The sequence below is a fragment of the Hydra viridissima genome, unplaced genomic scaffold (genome assembly GCF_058129835.1).
Source record: "Hydra viridissima isolate aposymbiotic clone 2 unplaced genomic scaffold, HvirCarnegie_v1 scaffold_1, whole genome shotgun sequence".
In the NCBI taxonomy this organism is placed as follows: domain Eukaryota; kingdom Metazoa; phylum Cnidaria; class Hydrozoa; order Anthoathecata; family Hydridae; genus Hydra; species Hydra viridissima.
The window spans coordinates 33,469,021-33,490,185 of record NW_028324300.1 but is presented as its reverse complement, the minus strand read 5'-3'; the positions used below and the strand labels follow the sequence as shown (position 1 = coordinate 33,490,185).

General features: G+C 29.9%; 3 protein-coding genes, 1 long non-coding RNA gene and 1 pseudogene across 9 annotated transcripts in view; 2 read left to right on the top strand and 3 right to left on the bottom strand.

Moving 5' to 3' along the window:
• Positions 1-1,434, bottom strand: part of LOC145192399 (uncharacterized) — a 26,598-nt gene extending 25,164 nt beyond the window's left edge. For 2 of the 3 annotated variants that reach the window (XM_090090330.1, XM_090090342.1), the window contains exon 1: positions 1,228-1,368. In XM_090090330.1, the coding sequence (XP_089946456.1) occupies positions 1,228-1,230 (3 nt within the window). In that variant the 5' untranslated portion in view covers positions 1,231-1,368. Of the gene's footprint in view, positions 1-1,227 lie in introns of all 3 variants that reach the window. The other variant, XM_090090335.1, reaches the window with a different exon arrangement.
• LOC145192415 (zinc finger FYVE domain-containing protein 9-like) overlaps positions 1-21,165 on the bottom strand; it is a 220,750-nt gene that overhangs the window by 55,609 nt on the left and 143,976 nt on the right. The gene's annotated exons all lie outside the window — the stretch shown is intronic.
• LOC149894646 (uncharacterized) lies at positions 2,920-6,115 on the top strand. The gene is made up of 4 exons (XR_016453449.1): positions 2,920-3,071; positions 3,943-4,163; positions 4,317-4,613; positions 4,706-6,115. It is a non-coding gene; the product is annotated as an uncharacterized LOC149894646 (long non-coding RNA).
• LOC145195100 (uncharacterized) lies at positions 10,779-12,696 on the top strand (annotated as a pseudogene). Its single transcript, XR_016453380.1, has 2 exons — positions 10,779-11,070; positions 11,211-12,696. The product of XR_016453380.1 is annotated as an uncharacterized LOC145195100 (transcript).
• LOC149894645 (uncharacterized) lies at positions 16,003-21,014 on the bottom strand. Its single transcript, XM_090090462.1, has 2 exons — positions 18,285-21,014; positions 16,003-18,095 (listed from the first exon to the last, which is right to left on the bottom strand). Exons 1-2 carry the CDS (start codon positions 18,626-18,628, stop codon positions 16,460-16,462), a joined length of 1,980 nt encoding a protein of 659 aa, XP_089946588.1. The 5' UTR covers positions 18,629-21,014; the 3' UTR covers positions 16,003-16,459.

Sequence of the window (21,165 nt, the reverse complement as noted above, 5' to 3'; positions counted from 1 at the left end):
CATTTCCCTGAAAATCTATAAAGAGCAGCAGTCGATATTTAAAATTTAAAGAGGAATAGTACATTACCATGAGATATTGAATAGAAAAATCGGATTGTGTTGAAAATGATGGTTAATTAATGCTGGAGTTTAAAACAAGATTGTCGAAATGCCCGTCACTAATAGGAGTGGCGTTATGAGCTAGTATATGGAAGCTTTTGTCATCTCGCAATGTAAGGTTGCCTATTTGTTGCTAAGTATGATAACATTTTTTTAGCCAATCAGAGTTTTTTAGCTTCCACAACGGTGGGGATTACACAGAGTTCTAGGAAATTTTCCTAAAAATCTTTTTCGCGAAAATTGTTTTCGTAAATAAACTTTTATTCAGAAACAACTTTTTATGGATAACTTAGCCGTTAAAGTTAAATCTGTATGATAACTACGCCACTCCTTACCCCTAGCACCATTCCTGATCAATTCCTGACCTATACCCCTAATATAATTTCTGTTCAATAAATATCCGATGTTTTATTGACCAATAAAGAAAGTTTAGTTTAGGTTCTGTAGCCTTAATTTCTTTAGGAAAATGTCCACCAACATAGTTTAAAGCACATAAAATATATTATCAAGAAAGAGCCATTCGCAGGCGATTGGATTATTTCCAGATTTAGCAATATTCATTTTGCTAAAAACTTTGATGGAAATTTCATAAATAAGTCTTGTTAGGTTTTACTGCGGTTGACCAAAATTTTATCTGATCAATAGTACAAAACAAAAACAAACAAAAAAAAAAAAAAGAAAAAAGAAAAGCGATCTTAAAAATACTGAGATAACCCTAAAGAATCATAAAACAATGTCTGGTTAATATTGATATTTTCAAAATAACTTCATTCCTCGATTACTAACCTCGATTACTAACCACGGTGTGTAGTTTGTAACACAAAAGTTTATGAATTAAAAAGTTGACAAAAAAAAATTAAAGTTAAAATTTGACTTCTAGCATTTCAATCTCTTCACTCTTTTTTAAAAAGACTTGAAGAGATTGGAATGCTAGAAGTCAAATTTAAAAAAATGTGTTTTAAGTTTATAGTTCTTCAATATTCTGTGTATCAATTTTATTGGAGATTATTTTAAGAAAAAATTCACGACAAAGCATTTATAATATAACATGTAAAAACGTAAATCACATACAAAAAAATATGCAATAAAACTATAAGTAATAAAAATAAAATACATTTTAAAAATTACCATAGCGTGTAAGCAACACTTACTGATTTCTGGAAAACTCCAAGTTCATCTAACAAGTTAAATCAAAAAATATTTCTTTAATAAACTACCAAAGCTATTACTCATACAAAATAACTTAGATTATCAGTTCTTCTAATCAGGCCCAACTTTAAAATTTAATTCTACAAAGAAAGGTATTTTAAAAACAGTGTACATATACATATAAGCTTTAGATTGCAGCGCATTCAACCGTATCAGTTTATTTAGACTTTTATTAAACATTAAAGCGGGGTATTAACTCTAACCAACGTTTGAAACTTAAAGAATTCGCTTTATTACCATCCAAAGCAAATAAAAATGCTTTTTCTTTTGTTTTCTTTTTTTTTTTTAAATCAAAGAGTTATATTTTATTATCCGTGACATTGATTTGAATATATATTACAAATACTACAGGGAAAAGAAGATTATATCACGTGTAAAATCTAATTAGTTTCAATGGTGAGTAATATAATCTGTGGCTAAAAAATTGTTTTTTAAAATATCTAAAGCAAGATCAACTTGAACTATCTCAGACGGTGATAATAAAGTTACGAAGCTAATGATAATCGTAATAAAATTATTCTGTGGTGGCTCAACTACCAATAAGAAAGACTTTGTTGATATTGCAATACCTACTGTTATGCGATCTGATCGGTGTGCATTCTCAGAGTTGATCCTACAAATTCTTGATCTCCTCTGAGGATAATAAAAGATCTCACTCAGACTGTAAAAAGCTTTTGAAAACGTGACCAGGGACTGTCACAGTGGATTACGCTAAGTAATCTGTAAAAGGAATATTTAGTTTTAGATTTCAAACTGTACTTTTTTATTAATAATACAAGTTTCTTAAAATCATTTCTTTACTATTTATTCGACGGTTTGTCTTATTATACTTATAATGATTGCATTGTTTCGCTTATTTACCTTAATAGTGATTTTGTTTAGATCAGCAAAAAAATCAATTCAATGAATTTTATTGTAAAATTACTCATAATACGAACACCAGTCATGTGATGTGGAAGTCTATAATTCAGAAACAAACACTTATGGCAATAAGCAAAAATCTTAATACTTCCAATTGTGATCCACTTTGTTTAATCTAATTCCAATTTTGAATTTGGTTATATTCTTCTCTCACTTAGAAATACAGTTTTTTTAAACTTGCTTAACAACGCACGTTTGAACGGGACTTACCCAAAGTGTTCCAAGTTCAAATTTTAAAACTCTAAGATTTTAAGGAAATATGACATCTAAATTCCTTAGTCGAAACATTATTAAATAAAATGTCACAATACAATTTTTCAAATGTAACAGTTTGAAGAAAACTGTTAAATTTGAAGAAATCTCTGAAAGTTTTTTTCGTTAAAAATCTCAAGAAATTCCTTTAATTTTCTCTTAAAAAAATTCGCAAGATTTTCCTCAACCTGAGAATCTTTATCTGTGTTCGCATATGTTTCTTAAATTAGGTGTTGTTTTAGTATAGACAATGGGTTTTATCTTCAAGTTCAGTTTGTGTTTCTATTTCTACCTCTGAGTCATGATCCTCTAAAACAGGTTTTGCCAGTTATATTTTGGTTAGAGTTTATCTCTGGTTTTGAATTGTTGTAAAGTCGTAAAATAATGAGTCGCGACAACTCATTATTTTACGATTTTACGTAAAATTTTATTTTAATTAGATTTTAAAAAGAAAGTTTTAAAGAGAAAAGAGGTTTTGAAAGAAGAGTTAAAGAAAAAGAAGTAAATAGATCTTTTAACCAACAATCTGATTGGTGTATCTTCTAAGAATCGATCCTTCAAACTCTTGATCTCCTTTGAGAATAATAAAGGTTTCATTCAGACAGTACTTTACTAATTGAATTATTATCATGTTATTGGTAGGGGAGATCAGAGCTAGTTGGCTACAGGGGTAAGTTGACACACTGCGTTTAACTTTGGAATTTTCCACCAGAAATTTCCAAAATTCTCATTTTACCTTCCCTTTTAACTAATTCATCTTTCAGTGTAGTAACAGGACTATATGCGCATGCGCATAGAAGCGTATTCACTTAAATTATAATACTACAGATCTACAGACATGCGAAATTATAAAAAAATAGTAGACAGGTCTGTAAGTTCTAAAAATGTTACAAAAAATGCTGTTGATGCTATTTTTATAAAGGGCAAGTCTGTTCGATCGATTTAAGGGCAATAAAAGTTAATGTCAAAAAATAATGTTGGATAAAAATCATCAAGGCTTTTCATTTAAAGATGCGCTTGAAATATATGCTTAATGTTGCTAAACTATTCTCTTTTTATATGGTGTGCTAACTTACCCTGAGAGTATAGGCAACTTACCCCTAGCAGGGGTAAGTTGGCACATATTTTTTTCTTTTTTGGAGGCCCTTTTTGGGCCACCAATTATTTTTTTTTTAATGTTTGATATTTGAACAAGCTTGCCAAATTCATATTTTTTTGAAGTGCAATTTGATATCCTCAAAAAAGTTCACCTAGAAATGCACAGAGCTCAAAAACTAAAACTATAGCCAACTAGCCCCGGTCTCCCCTACTGTTACAATTGAGTTTATTGATTTAATTTTATTATTGTTTTGATTTTTCATGCAATTAAACTTGATGTTTAGGTTGTCTTGTACTTTTCATTGTTTGAACAAATATGTATTTGAGTCGAGCATTAATTTTGATTTTAACCTATGTTTGTAGTTTCTTTCGTTTTCCCTTCTTACATTATTTCTTATCAAGAGAAAAATTGTTTGTCGGAATGTAATGACGATGACCTCATTGACTGCTCGTGCGAAAAGAAAATAAAAAACAAAAAAAAAAAGGGAGTAGGGATTTATACCTGGACAAAGAGCTCAAGTAAGAATTACCAATCCCCATCATATTGGATTTGCTGATCTAAAGGAAGAAGATTCAAGGATAAAGTAAGATAATATTTTTAATTAGCTGTGTTTTTAATTGATTTTTAGGTTTAAATAAAAGTAAATTTGGCTTCAATATAAAAATAACTTAAGTTGTTATAACTCAAGTAAAAAAAAAAACAACTTGTTGACAAAAGAAAACTTGTTTGTCTTTAGTTAAGTTAAAGGAAGTGCGAGAAACACTACGGTTTTGGTTTTAACATGAAGACAAAAGAAATATTTGTTTAAAATAAATGTTTAGTAATGAAAACTTATTACTAAACACTGAAACCGAACATAATCTAACCTGTCTATAGAACGAAACTTGAGACAAAGGAATTTTGAAAGAATTACTAATAAAGCCTAACAGGCATACTGCAATCAGAATTACAGCTAATATTGCGATCGAAGAATGGATGCTGGACTAATAAAAAAGATGCCACGAAGTTAATTACTTACCACAATAAAGTTAAGGTAACTCAACAAAGTCATGGTGTCTCTTCCTAAAAAGTTAGGTGAAGAATGCAGGACTAATTTAATTGACTGTGTTTTATTTTTTTGATTAGGGTTGATGATATAAAACTTTTGTTAATAACTGAGGGTTCGTCAAATAAATACCCTGCTACAATAAATACCCTGCTACAATAAAAGAGGAATACTATGCAGTATACCAAGAACACAGTGGTTGGTATTTCTTCCACTTCACACTAGAAAAGATTTTAAAAAACATTAGAACATGCTGAAATAATGGCTCAGAATGTACTTGAATTAATGAAAAAGCAAGGTAGCCATAAAACCCTAAAATGGTGGCGATTCTATTACTGTTAACACAGGATTGTTAGGCGTAGCATGGCTTGAAATAAAGTTTAAAAAAACGTTGATCTCGGTGGTTTGTGCGTACAAATGAAATTCCCAGCAACATTTGATGGCAACTGTTGATGGGCCGACTCTAAGCAACTACTAATTGGGCGGCAGTATTGGAAAACTATTGAAAGACGCAGTTGCTTTGGAAATTAATCCATTTCTAAAAAATTTTTCACTAAAGTTCCTCCTATTACAGTAAAGAACGAAGTAATAAAATTTTTATCCACTGATCAGTTTTATGGTTGCACAAAAAAAGTCTAATATTGTAAATACATCCAAAAATTTGGTTTTACATTCCAAATGGTTGACATCTGCAAATAGACTTTACAGAATTTGGGTCTCAAAACATGTGTTGAATGACAAAACTTGATTTAACTATGAAGCTTATTTTTGGGGCCAGCATGTTTATGTGGTTTAAAATTAGGGTGGCACACAGGTTTACTGAATATCTATAGATAGCCTTATAAGGCACAACTAAAGCTCTCAACTGAAAATTCAGACCAGTCAAGTGAAGTAGTAAGTATTTTTATGTTAAAAGTTCAGCGTGGTGTGCTTTTTCTGAGTCAGTAACACAGACCAAGCTCAAGAGGTTCGCTCAAAAGTAAAGTACTGAATGGGTGCAAGCTTTTCTTGAAGTTGTTCGTACACTCAACAATAAGCCAACTTGTCTGACGTGGAAAAAACTTTCTGATGCAATAAGAGTGAAGGCAGTTGCACAAGTTCTCTCATTCTATCGCGCGTTCTGCAGATTCACGTGTAGGTCTGAGGAGTCTAATTCCAACATCAGAATTTGTTAGATAGTTGTTTTAACGCGGAAAACTCTAAGTGGAAGTTTTCGTACAACTGACCCTGAATAGTCGCCAAGATAGTAAAATGTTAAAAATGTGATCCTAACTGATGGATCACCACATCGGTTTAATTGCGAAGAGCTGAGGTTGTCCAACCTGACACTGAGTCACCGCCAGATTTTAAAGTGGTTTGTTCGCATGAAATGAGATAATCCCATAGACTCTATGTGTGATATAACTGTCTGCATAACTAGGGGTTACTTTGCACCGATTTTGAAAAATTTTTGTAGTTCACCAACTCTAATAACAATGTTGATTTTTAAATATATTTGTTTTTTTTTGTTTGTTGGGCCATTATCTTCAATTTTCGGAATTAATTTTGAATGATGCTGTCATCTTAAGTGTTTTTTTAATATCTATGGAAGCCATTTTTTTACCGATTTTTTTCTCCTTTAAAAGTGGCGTGTTTCTACACGAGAACTTAATCAATTTAAGTAAAGTCTAGTTTTTTTATGCGAAAAAACTATCAGTAGCTTAAATTTATGAAAAAAAAAAAAATTAAGTTAGACTATTATTTATGAAAGTGCTGTTTAAAATAGTTTGTGTGTCATGTTTTAACCAAAAAGGGGCTACTTTGCACCAACTAAGAAAGTGGTGAAAAGCAACCTCAGGCTATATATTTTTAAGCATTTTATGGTCCTAAATCTAGCTAACAGATACAAATTGTTTTTAAGGATGGTAAGGTATTACAAGAGGAAGATAGCAGCTCGTAGTTACAAAAATTATTCAACTAAAACACTAAAATTATGTTTGAATTTAATAAAAAATGGAACACAAAGTCAACGTATAGCTGCTAAACAATTTAATATACCAAGAAAGGCAATAATTAATAAGCTAAACCAAAAAAAATTTGATAAGACCAGGTAAACAGCCTATATTTTCAAGATTTGAAGAAGAGTCGTTTGTTTCATATATTGAAGCTATGAGTGATTTTGGTTTTCCATTGACTCAGTTGGATTTGAGATTTACGGTGAGCTGCTACTTAAACAAAGTAGATAGAAAAGTTAAACAGTTTTCAAATAATGTTCCTAGCAATGGTTGGGTAAAACCTTTTTTAACACGATATATCGTGTTAGGCCATCTCATAAATAAAATAACTGAATTAAAATACCACGACGACATATCACTCTTCATTTGCAGCAAAACGTTCTTTTAGTCTGGGGTATACCCCAGACTATAAACGTTCTTTTAGTCTGGGGTATACCCCAAACTAAAAAAACGTTTTGTTGCAAATGAAGAGTGATATGTCGTCGTGGTATTTTAATTCAGTTATTTTATTTATGAGATGGCCTATTTTTGGATTTTTTTTTGTTTTGTTTTTGATGTTTTTTTATTTAAAAGAAAATATTACACTTATTTAATAAATTGTTTTGTGAAATTACTGAATATAACCTCATAATTAAATTAACTTTCAGGACTTTTTTTCTTTTTTTTAAAAGAGTTTAAAGACCATACTTTTAAACACATAAAATATTTTAATTATCTAAAGAAGCGTTTTATAAAATTGTTGAACTTAACTTTTTACTTAACTCAACTTTTTCCGCAATATCATGGCCTACTATATAACACGGCCGGATTTGTTGCCTTGAACGCAAAAAATTAGTTTTTTTAGGTTTTTAGCTTTTGAATCAAAACCTGAAGGTAATTCTATAAAGACATTAATAATATTTAAATAATTTGCTCTTAGCTATAATTATTACTATTACCAAAATTCTTAACCTTCAAACACTAAAACAGTTAGCTAATAATAAATCATGATTGCATTAAGCCGAATGAACTATCTACTTTAGCCATCAATTTTAATCTACAAAATCTTAGTCTTAAAATTATTGGTTCAAACAACTAAAATTAACAAAAATGTTAGTAAAACTAGCATAATTTTTAAATGTACACATTTACTGAAAGCATTTACATATATTACAAAAAGATTAATCAAGTCAAGTTTCTTTTGTTTCTCAAAAAAACAATATACATATACTATGTTGTTATGGGTTTATTCATTTGTCTTTTTTGGTTTGTCGAACTTTAAAGGCAGCAACTTCATTTTTTCTAATGTTTCCATTTTTAATTTGTTGCTCATTGTTAAAATATATGTTGGTAATAATTGTGTTTACCAAATGCCTTCCCCATTCCTCATGTTCTATACACATAAAATCACTATCACTTGGTTGATATTTTTCTAGCGCTAGCAAGGATGCATTTTTTATATCATGGGAATACTTTAATAACATTTTCTTTACAGTGTCCAGAATTATAAACCCATTACAAACATAGTTAGCTAATTCTTTGGAAGGTTTTGTTAAACCACCACGTGAAAGAATTTCCAGATATTCTGTTGAGACTTTATTGAAACTTAATGATTTCAGACAGTTAGAACAGTTATATTTATCTTTTTCGTGATGTAACCAGATATATTGATTGCAACTTCGTAAGAGTCATGACAAAGCTCATTCTCTTGAATTTCATTGCTATATTTTTCCAATTTTATTAAAAGTTCATTTTTGTCAATTTTTGTATCAAGTTTAAGATTGCTCGTCCAACAATTGATATTGGCTTTAATTAAGGATTTCATGCATAATATCTTTTCAGAGCTTTGAACTTCACGTAAACTGACTAAAAATCTTCCACCGCTCATTTGTCGATATTTACTGAAATGTCTTTCTAATGGATCAGTTTGAAACCTGCTAGTTAAAACATATTTATATCCTTCTGAAAATAAATCTTCAATCAGACTTGCAGTACCCTTCAGTGTTGTAATTAATGCATTAGTTGTTTGAGCAGATAAAGTATACTTATTACATCTTTGAAACTGCAAGTTTTTCCATTCATTAATCCATGTTGCAAAAACTCGAAAAAATTGTGACTTTTTGTCACCTGGAATAGCTGCATTACCAATCCTATTGTTTGTATTAAACATTACCTTTGAATTAGAAATAGTCCACCAAATATTAATAAGCCTTAGAAATCCAGCAGCTGCAGTTTCGTTTGGAAAATAGCTGATGATTGCAGCAGAGGTGGTTTCATCAAAAATATTTAAAGCTAAAGGAACACTTTGTTTGTTGTTTCCTGGATGTAAAGTTTGGGCAGACAATTTGAAAGCTTTTTTTAAGTTAGCAGGTAACAATTCATCTTTCTCATAAACATTATGCAATAAACTCCAAGAAATTTCTCCAGCTTCAACATGAATAATATCATCAAACTCAATAAAATCAAAAGGTGGAAATACAAACCGTTTTGAATTTAATAAATTATTTCTAATGTTTTTCAGTAAATGAACACTGTCATATAAATTGTAAACCCGGTGTCCCATAAAAGTAAAATATATTTCATTATCTTGTTCACCAAACTTTAAACGTAGAATTTTAAATGCTGAAACATTTGTTGCATAATTGTCAGTTATTATAGCTCATACATTAAAAGATGCTTTATATAAAGTATCTAACGTTTCTTCTATATGTGAACTAATCATAGAACCAGAAATTTGAAATTCTGGACAGGCCTTAATTAAAAAGGGGATAGATTCTTTCAAGCTAACCACCATGAACACAACTATACCAGAATAGAAATTACCATCATCATCAGCACCAATTAAACTTCCTCCATGATATTGGACACCTTTTTGTAAATACATCTCATCAATTAAAACAACACAGTCAGCACTAATACTACCATTTTCCAAAAGTAATAATAATCCTGATAATGGATCATACTGGCATACTGGCACTGGTCAATTTACAAACACTGCCTTCTCTAAACTATTTAGGCAATGGAACTGGGATACCTTTCATATGTCTTTATCAATAGTAATACTGTCAATGTTAGGAGTAACATCCCCGTCGTCGAAATAAATTCGAAGAAATAACACACGGTTATCAACTAGTTTAAATGAAAATCCTGCTGGACAAAAACTTTCATTAAGATCTATAATGCTTTTAATTGTATCATGTTTTCTAAAATCGTATGTTTCATCAAGAAAAGGATGAGAATATATACGAACTGCAGGGGGCTTACGTAAAGCTGAGGTTGATTGAATTAAAGATGGCTTTGATAGGATGTTTTGGTTGGTAATAATTGTTGGTATAGGATTTTCGCAATAATTCAATGTTATACGTTTACCTCTTTTCAAATATTTATCTTCAAAATGATCGATACATATAACTGAGTTTTCTGTGGAGCTCCAATCAGCTCGGTTGACAAACTTAATCCAACAATTTCGAAGATCTAACTGATTGCTATCAGGAAAACTAAACAGTTTTGTATGTTACGTGGTTGCTGTTACTGGAACATTCTTCAATCTTTCGCTTATAATTACTTCTACAACCAACAACACAACACTTTTTTGGCATTGCAAAATAAAGTATTACTTGAATTAAAAAAAGTTTAATTTAAGATTGTTAAATCGGTTCATTGTAAACTTCAAACTCGTGTTTTTTCGGCCCACTAATTTTTTGCGTTCAAGGCAACAAATCCGGCCGTGTTATATAGTAGGCCATGCGCAATATATGAATCGGGTCATGCTAAAAGGGGATAAGTCACAAAAATTGAAAATTGAGTTAATAATGGTTTTCATGTTTTAATAGTAGGTTTTAACTATCTATATTAAAATCAAACATTCCAGACGCTTGGTTATCCCAGTAACTGGAATCAGTTGTAGAGCTGTTCATACTAGATGGAGTTAAGTCACTGACTTACCCCCTTTTAGCATAAAAAATCATCTTATGCCGTCTGTAGACGTAACTACGCAATTGACTGCAACAGATTGTAGTTGTTTTTATTTATTTTACTGTATTGTATAGCTTAAACTAAATAGGAATTTACTTTATATTTAACTTTTTGTCTTCTGTTTTTAGTCTTATGTTATTGTACTGTATAGCTTAAGCTAAATTGGAATTAAATTTATTTTTAACTTTATGTCTTGTGTTTTTAGTTTTGTGTTTATTGTACTATATATAGCTTACCCTAAATATGAATTAACTTTATGAATTAACTCTATGTTTTGTTTTCTTAGTCTTATGTTATATCATAATTAAGTGAGGAAATATGGAAATAAATTCAGATGAAAGTGATGAGGTTTTTGAGATAAATTCAGCAAAGAAAAGGAAATCAGATCAAAGTCTTTGGAAGAGAAACATTATAAAGATTGCCAGAATAAAAGGTGAAGAATATGTTAACTACCAAGGAAATACTGTACCTCGAAAGTGTACTGGCATCCCCTGCAGGTATGTTGTTTTGTATTCAATATTACTGAATAGTTTTACAGTTTTACAATTTTTTTTTTTATAGGTAGAACTTGTATAACATAATACACATATAATGTATAACATAATACACAGTATAAAATATTTTTTTGTTCTTTTAGCTGATAGAGAAACAACTGTCTTGAGACTATTAATGAAGAGGATCAAATGGATATATTAAACCATTTCCATACCTTTAACACTAAAGATGAGCAAGATTTGTTCCTACAATCCTTGATTGATTCCCAAAAAGTAAAGCAGAGACAACCCAGGAAGGAAGAGAGTTCTAAAAAAAAAAAGTGCTACCTTTAAGTATCATGTTATGGTGGGTTCTGATCGAATGCCGGTTTGTTTTAAAGCTTTTTTAAGTTTACATGCAGTTACTAAAAAACGAGTTGAAAGATTGCGAGCTTTGAAAATGATTGCAAAAAGCCCAGTGGATAATAGAGGACGTCATATAAAACAAGTATTGTCTGAAGAAATCAAACTTTTCATCAGACAGCACATTAAAAGCTTTCCAACTAAAGAAAGCCATTATCTTGGAAAGCCTATATGCTATCTAGATCCCACTTTAAATGTTAAAGCTATGTATAGGCTGTTTAAAGAAAAATACTTTTCAATAAAAGTTGGAGGAACAAAGTATTTCAACTACTTTAAAGAAAACTATAATCTTTCCTTTGGAAGGCCGCAAGTTGACATATGCTGCACTTGCGAGGAACTCAATATAAAGTTAAGGAGTCCTCGCCTCAATGAGGCAGCAAAAAGGTGTGCTCAATCTGAACTTGATGCACATAAATGCAAATCAAAAAAGTTTTATGATCGAATAAGAAAAGACGTCAATGACAAGGACAATAGTCAAATTTTATCATTGTGTTTTGACTTTATGCAGAACATACAGATCCCAAAAATACCAGTACAAGAAACCTTCCATCTGAGACAACTTTCAGTTAATATTTTTTGTATTCATAACAATAAAATTAACAAAGCACAGATTTTTGTTTACCACCAAGGCACAGCAGGCAAGGGTCCAGATGAAGTGTGTTCCCTTCTATTTAACTATTTAATGAAAGTAGAGCAGCAGTTTAATGAACTACACTTGTTCTCAGATAATTGTTGGGGCCAAAATAAAAACCATTCATTATCAAGGCTACTCTTAGCCATGACTGATTTAAAGAAATTTGAAAAGGTTGAGCAATTCTACCCAATAAGAGGGCACTCCTTCCTACCATGTGATAGGGATTTTAGCATAATAAATCGAGAACTAAACCAACACGATAGACTGTACACAGTAGACCAAGTATGTGACCTTATTAAAGCATCCTCCAAAAATGATAAATTTATGGTACAAAAAGTTCAATCTTCAGAAATTTTAGACTTCAAGACGTGGTGGCCGCAGTTTTATAAAAAAAGTTGTGTTTCCGATGAAATCAAGTCAAAAAGGACAAAAAGCAGTACTTTTCAATAAGCAAGTTCATGCACTGCACATATGATATAAAATTTCCTTCTAAGGTTATTGGCCGACTTTTCATTGATTCTATAATGAATCACAGCTTTTCTTTTAGAGCAACGGGTTTCCCAAACTTATGTTTTCCAAGTAAAGAAGCTTACCCTGCAGGAAAAGTATCAATACAGATTGAAAAAATGGCAGACATAAAAAAACTACAACCCTATATTCCAGTGGAGTTTGAAGACTTTTATGCTGAAATTTATATGTGGCCAACAACCGAAGTAGTTGAAGTTGAAAACGATGACTAAGTTGTCATTGCTCGTATTGCTTATCTCAGACTAAAGAGATTTATTTGAAGATAGTATATATTTACGAAATTAGTTATTTAAAAATAAGAGTAAATGTAAATATTGGTTTCTTGGTGTTTTTAGTAAATAACATTGTTTTAAAACACATTTATCTGTCTATTTATTCAAATTATGCTAAAAGGGGATAAGTCAAGCAACTTTAATGATTTTTTTTCATATGAAAGCATTGTAAATGTCATTAATCAAGTATGTTTCATAATAACTGGGGTAGTAAAGAATTCATATACAAAAAATTACATCTTTTTGGTCAATAATGAAGAGAATGCAAAGTTTTATTTAGTTTTCTCAAAACTATGCGTTGTTGACTAATCCCCTTTTAGCATGAGCCGATTCATATATATTTTGTTAACTTAAAAAACATATTTTTTTAAATTGATGCAAAGTAACCCTCTTATTGAGGATACTTTGCACGAATTTTAAAACCTCAGTGCATATTAAATCTTAATTTATTTTTTTTCGTTTCTTTATAAAGTAGTTATAACAACATTTTAAAACTTGAAAAATCAAAAAATGGCGACATATTGTAAAAAGTACTAAACAAATACACAAAATTAAGGCTGGTGAATGAAGGACCAAGGAATTGAATGAAACCAGATCATGAAAAAAAATTTTATTTAAGCTTTTTTATATTTTTTTATATTTTTTTATACTTTTTTTAGTCATTTTAAAATTTTCCTCATACAGGTCTATTTTACTATTGACAGACTTTGTTTACACGAAAAAAGTTCCCCAAAATTTACAAATGTTTATCTTAAAAAAAATGATAAAATCTGTTCGTGCCGACAACTATTTTCCTTTAACTTTATGTATTTTGTTTTGTATTTTGTCAACACGTGAAGTAGTTACTTTATCCTGAACAGCCTTATTAAAAAAATGCTATAAAAGTTTAAACTAATACCAAGTGATCAGAGTTTCTGTTTTAAAATTGTCGGCAGCCATTTTAATAGATATTTTGTTGACGGCAGAAAATTTAGGGTGGAATGCAAGAACCGAACTTAAGTCAGGTTCGACTTGAAATCTCAAGTTCGACTTAATCAAGTCAGACTTATAAAATTTGACTTGAGCGAATGCGTAAACGAGACTTGAAAATTTCAAGTTCGTGCTTGAGAAAGTCGAACTTGAAAAACAGTCGAGGCGTTGAAATCAGCTAATCGGAAAATGCACTTCGCAACCTATAGCGGCAATGGATTTTTTTTACGGGAAAAACCTTTTACTTAAACAAATTCGTGTAATGATATTTGTTTAATATGCAATTAAATAAAAAGTTAATAACAGTAAAAAAAAACAAACTGTCTTGCTATGTACTTTTCATTAGAAAAATAAATTTGTCTTGGCACTTTCAGTTCCAAATCCTAAGTTGTAGGTAAATAACGGTTGGTCGTATGTACCACTTAAGTGATCAAGACAATATCTCTTGATTTCTCCATTTTAACAGATTCCCTTTGAATTAAAATACATGGAAATGTTCTAGAAAATACAGAATCTTATTTTGACGCCTTTTGGGGATGATACTATACTAGAATGTATTTTTATTTATCTTTTTTCTAATACTTTAATGAAAATAATGGGTTTTGTTTACAAATATTGAGAAAACTATTTTAAAAAAAAGTAGTTTTCTCAATGCTAATACTACATAATACTATATTACTATATATATATATATATATATATATATATATATATATATATATATATATATATATATATATATATATATATATATATATATATATATATATATATGTATATATATATATATATATATATATATATATATATATATATATATATATACTATTTATATATGTAGGTATTCCAAAGGAGTCTATGGAGATCACATATAGGGACAGGCTTCTGAAATTATTGGGCCACTTATAGAAACAGAAAAGAAAACTTTTAAGAAACTATTGATAGCATCTTGCTCATTAACACATGAAAAAGAACAATTTTTAAAACAAAAATCTCTTAATTAAAAAAAAAATGCAAAAAAGCAATATAATCAAATAATGATCTTGATAAAGAACTAGTGCAAAAACAAATAGAAATAGCTGATATAAAAAAAACTTACTCCAGAAAAAGCAACAATACAAAAGAGAAAAGAACATGAAATTAAAATGGAAATTTACCCAAAAAAATTTTCACAGCTATAAGTTTAAAAAAAATAACACAACAGAATTATTCTATTTGAGGATTATTATTTTCAAACAACATCAGATCTAGTTTTTTTATTTTGGAATGTTTTAATTTATTACTTTATTTCTTAGTGAAGTTGTTTTTTGATATATAATACTAATTTGATGTGCATATAGCAATATACATCGATGAAGCATTAAAAGTTTTGATAGCATCTTATTGGGTTTTTGAAATAGCTTTTGATCCGCGACTGCAAAAAAGATTGACATTTTTAGCCAACTATTTTTGTGGGCTTAGTGAGTTCCGTGTCAGTCCACCAGTTCAGCGATTGCTGTACAAATTGTTGTAAAACTTAACATTATAATCAAAATAGTTTTTTTTTTAAAATGTGTTGTTTTCACTGTCGTTGCAAATTTTTAAATCTTAACAAAAGCAAAAAAAAAAAAATATGCAAAAAGCAAAAAAGCCTGCCTTTAAGGGTGGAAGAAAATACCTTATATATAGGGGTATAATAAAATACCTCATGGCCTATTTAAATACACGGCCTTCTTTTCTGCTTAAATCGAAAAAAAATAGAAGGCCAGTTTAAAAAACGTATATTCTGTTGGATGGACAAACTTTCTAAACATATTTCAAATATTGCGCTATAAATTTTAAATAAGTAAATCCCGGCACACTATGAATCCAAATCTCAAAAATGTGGCCAAAAGTCGTTTTTTAAAAGTATTCCAATATATAAATATTTTTTATAATTTAGAAAGAATATTTACCCAATAGCTGAAAAAAATATTTTGCAGAATTTTTAATACGTCCTTTATATGTTTTGGGAGTGATTTATTGCGCTTAAAAAATAAAATAAAAATTTCCAAAATAATTCACGAATTTTTGTATTTTTTTAAATAAGACAATTTTTATATTATTATACAACATTTGTAAACTTTTTTAAAATTTCATTTTCATATATTATTGTTAATATGGTTTTAATCAAAAAAGAAGTAATAACTCGATTTTTTAGCTTTAGATTTTGGGTTTTTGAAGAAAGGAGAAAAATTTTTAAAATATGTATTTCCCCGGTTACAAAAAGTGATAAAGCTTAAAATGTCCACTTTTCACTCCTCCTAAATTTCTATCACATTGTTATGAACGTATTGGGTATAAAACAAATAATTTTTTAGCTGCTCGAATTTGCTCCATTTTGGTTTTATGTCAATTGTTTCAAAAAAAGACATTAGAAAAAGCCCGGGGGGGGAGGGGTGAGAACAACAAATGCAAGACTTCATTTCAGCATTTTTATAACTTGAGATCTTTTAAAGTTTATATATATACCTTAAAAGATCTCAAATATATATACACACATACACACATGTATAAACCAATATTTGCAACATTTAGTAATATAGTAAAAATTATTTTAAAAAAATATTTATTGTTCATCAAGCAAAAGGTTTAAAACTTCAGAATCTAAGTTAACAGTACTAATAGATTTAGTTTTTTTGAAGAAGAATGATGATACTATTGGATCACTACGTAACAGCAGATAATGATATTGGTTTTCCATTGCATTTTTTCTAGAAATTTTACATGTATGGTTTAGTCTTGCATTTCGAATGTATTTGTTTTGTGCTTCCTGTGCCTCTTCTGAGTAAATACCTATTGGGAGTTCAAAGCAATCAGAAATTTGATAACCATGCTCTAATAGCTTGTGTACTGTAGGTGGCATTATGTACCAGTTATATTTTTTAATTATTATTTCAGAAGTAGCTAAACAATATTTTTTGAAGGCCCCCAAATCAAGGTGGTATCCACTGCACACAGCCTTCATTATATTTCTCAATCTAACAATTATTTTAACATCAACTCCTGTAATGTCTGCAAAAGTATCTGCATTGTCAAATGCTCTTCTGGCTGTGTTACCTGTGTTTGAGGAACCATAGCCATGCTTTGGCATATCAACAACAAGGCTGAGCTCGCTTCTAAACCTATTCTGAATTTCATTTTTTTGCTCAATAACAGAAAGCTTATGTTCTTTTGATCTAGCCTGATACTTTTTAATTTTCATTTTATATCCTAAGTGTAGCACATACTCAAAAAGTCTAATCCAACAATGTAAAGTAGATAGTCCCATAGTAAGAGATTTTTTATTTGGAGTAAACATTCTGATTTTTACTAGATTGTTCATCTCACTCGGTTTTGCAAAACAAATATTGCACGATTGTGATGAATTCGAAAACATGATAGCATTTACTGACTTGCCATCCAACATAGTCAAGTCAACAACAATTTTAATTTTTATGGAACAGTGCTTTTTACTACTGAGATCTAGATCTAAAATATAGTCTTGCAGATTTTCGATTTGTTTTCTAAGATTTATTTCTTCTGCTGCAATGAGTTCATTTGTTTCCTTTAGGTATTGTAGTTCAAGAGGTCTACAAAAATGAGGGCTGGATGGTTTAGGATTATTCCAGATGTTTGAACCCCCAATTTTTAATTTCAAAGGAACTATTGCAGTTTGAAATACTGACTGTTCATTCTGCACTCCAGTAGTAAGATCAGTATCATCAAACCTTTGATTATAAATACTTTGTGAAGATGCACCATCCATGCCACATTTCAAATTGAATACTCCATGTGTAACTGTTTCATCTAAATTTTGAAGCTGCTCAGAATTTAGTTTCAAAATTCGAAGCAAGGTATGGTTAACCATGTTCTGCAAACTACACTTCGCAGACGTTTCTGTAATATGCAAACCCTCTGGATAACAATCTGCTTTTGATTTTAGGATTGCTTTTAATGGGGGATAAATGTCAGCATTTTGCATCAGAGATGAGTTTCGAATAATCTGGTATTGTAAATCACTCAAATCACATTGAATTTTAAGTGATAAAGCTTGATCAGCAGACATCATAATTGGCTGATAATTATCAGATTGGTAAGTTTGGCCTGGTAGATCTTTAGAAAACATTTTAACATTTTTTCCCAAATCAGATTTTCCAGGACTTGATTTTGCATGTACAACAGCAGCTTCTGCTAATTCTTCAGTTGTATGAGTTTTAGCCAAACTAAAATAAAAATAAACAACATCATTATTTGATAAACTATTTCCATTATGATAATTTCAAAAATTGATACTATGGAAAACTGCCTTAACCACACAAGTGTGGAACTGTGGGTGTATATTTTTATTAAAAATTATGTATTTAATCAGTGACTTTTAAAAACAAAAATAGCAATTCTAAACTAGAAACTACCTTGAAACTTTCCTCCTTTTTGTTCTTAATGAACACTCTATCCATTCTTTTTCTGGTCGTCCAGTTTTTAAAGTTGAATCAAGTTTAGTATTTTGATTCTGAAACAACTCACCCTCTAACCATGCCACTTCTTGTTTAACTAATCTTTTAAAATTACGATTATGCTTTGCATATTTAACCCGAAATTTATAAATCAAAAGTCTAATTTTTTCTGAGAGTTCTGCATCAGACAGTTCTTCATTGGTTAGCAATTTATTTTTTGCTTCAGTTTCTAAAACGGCTTGCAAATTCGCATGATTAACACCAACTTCTTGAATTACGCTTATAAGTTCTAATCTTTTCATATTTAATCAACAACAAAGAAAAAACACCTGTATAATCTTCTAGATGCACTCTTTGCAATTAATATTTTATGAAAACAAAGCTATAAATTTTCTTTACAGAAAACGACTCTATATTGAGTTTAAATACAGTTTACATCTGTTTAAAGTAAAAAGATTGCACAAAGTTCACTTTCTGTTAAAAAAAAAATCGGAAAAAAGTTTTGGCCACTTTTTCGCAATTTGGACTCATTGTGCGGCATAGGAGAAAAACTTAAGCGTTTTCCAAATCTTTACATCAACTAAACCTCATACACTTGATTGTAGCTTCTTTTTATTAACAAATAGTAATTATGGTTAGTAAACGCTGTGTTGTTGGTTGCACCTCCAATTATCTTGGTGGTGAAGTAGTTTCAGTTTTTGGTTTTCCAAAAGATTATAATTTAAGAAAGCTATGGGTTAGATTGGTAAATAGAAATTTCTGGACTGTCAGCTGTGATCTGTTTAAAACACTTTGAAAAAAAAGTCATACATAAAAGAGCATTAACAAAACGATTTTGAAGCCTGTTCCTATAATATACTCTGCTAGCATAGCAACTGCTTCTCTTCCAGTTATAAGTGGACCAAGAAAATCACCAACTAAAAGAATATTTCAAGAAGATGAATTTCAGAAATTTTTATCAAAGGATATTATTGAAGATGTTAATTCTCTTTCAGCTGCTGATTCACCAGCAGGATATTTATTTTCCAAATTTGATGATTGTGTTGTATTCCATAAAATTATTCAAAATGAACTACACATACCTGAAGTTGCTGAGTCTATTCGCATCAACAAAAATTTACATGTCCAACTTTTTTATAAAAATCTTCCAGTTTCCTTACCACCTTGGTTCAGAGTAACCCAACAATCTATGTTAAAAAGAAGGATAATGCTGGAAAACCTCAATTCACATATTAGCACAGAAAAAGAAAAGTTGTCTTCTATTCTTGAAGAAGTCAAAAGTCACCAAATAAAAAAAAAATTTGTTCTTCAAATGTTTTTCAATGTCCATTGATGTTGCGGTACACATCACTGCAAACTTATCATTTACTGCTAAAGGAATTCTCACTCCCATCTATATCATTGTTAGGCAAGCTTAAATCAGGTGTAATAGATTCTATGAAAGTTTTGAAGTTGCTACATGAAAATGGGAGCTTATCAAAAGATCTTATAATAATTTTTGATGAAATGTATTTGTAACTATGTGCTGAATATTCTGGTGGCAATTTAACTGAGATCAGTGAAGAAAACGGATGTTATAGAAGCATTGTTTCTTTCATGATTGTTGGTTTGAAAGAAAATATCTCCTGTGTTGTCATAGCAATTCCAATTGTGAAATTGAACAGTGACTGGTTAAAGTCTGAAATTCTTAACCTGATTGAATTTTTAATAAAAAATAGTTTTAATGTTCAAGGTGTTGTTTGTGACAATCGTGCTTCAAATGTTTCTTCTTTTACAAAATTGCTTGATACACATGGTAAAAAAAAAGATGATAATACTGTCAATTGAGCAGTGGGAGATTCCTTGTCAGTTTGAAAGATGTTATTTATCGTGAGAGTATAATCCAAATAAAAGAAGATATATAACATGTTAGATCCTTGATGGAGAAAATCAATGAGATTTTGATAGTGTGACTTTATTGGATGGTTCTCGTGAAGTTGCCAGTTACGTTGCTGGTTTTATTACCAAAATATTGATTAAGAGGTTTTGAGTATGTTGCAAGTTGCTTTGTACAAAACATTTTCAACAGGAGTCAATTGATTATAATTATTTAAATAAATTGTCCAGAGGTGGGCTAACAACTCCATCAGTACTGCTTTTAGAATATGTCTTTGACAGTTTTGCTATGATAGATTACATTTTTGATATTATTTATCAGTCTCAAATGCAACACTGTAAAGCAGCAAAGCTAGTTTTTGGAGAGAAGGGTATCAACCATTTTTATGTAAAAACCATCAAAGTCATGGAAAAGAAATTATACAGATTGTTATTTCAAATATTTATTTTAATAACACCAGAAAGAGTCAGGGATTCCATTGTTGCAGATAACATTGTTGCATTTAAAAGACACAGAGAAAATTGAAAATATTTTGTTTCATTTTTAATCAGTTTGCGGTAGAGTTTTTTATACTTTTGAAGCTTATTTTTGAGAATTTGTGTACTTTTAATTCTTGCACAGTACTGACAGTCCCAAAATTTCTATCGCCAAATGTAACCTATATCTTTCTCAAATCATTGTATTTTGGAAAACAAAAAACTGGGACTACTTTACAACAAATATAATTAGAGGTGCAACCATAATTAAAAGCATTTATCAACCATAATTATTATCTAATATCAAAAAGAAGCCATAATTAAGTATTCAAAGTTAAGTAGAGTTTAGATTAAGCTAGCCAACGTAAAAATTTTCATCCTGGGCCACATATGCTTACTTTAAATTTATATCGCGATAATTAAAATTGATTTGAGAAAGTTTGTCCATCCGGCAAAATAAACGATTTTCAAACTGGCCTTCTATTTT

What these genes read in the sequence shown, in the direction of transcription:
- LOC149894645 (XM_090090462.1), bottom strand. Translation starts at nt 18,628, where the DNA reads ATGAAAAGATTAGAACTTATAAGCGTAATTCAAGAAGTTGGTGTTAAT. An exon ending in AAAAGGAGGAAAGTTTCAAG is followed by an intron (nt 18,096 to 18,284) that starts GTAGTTTCTAGT and finishes TTTTTATTTTAG; the next exon opens with TTTGGCTAAAACTCATACAA.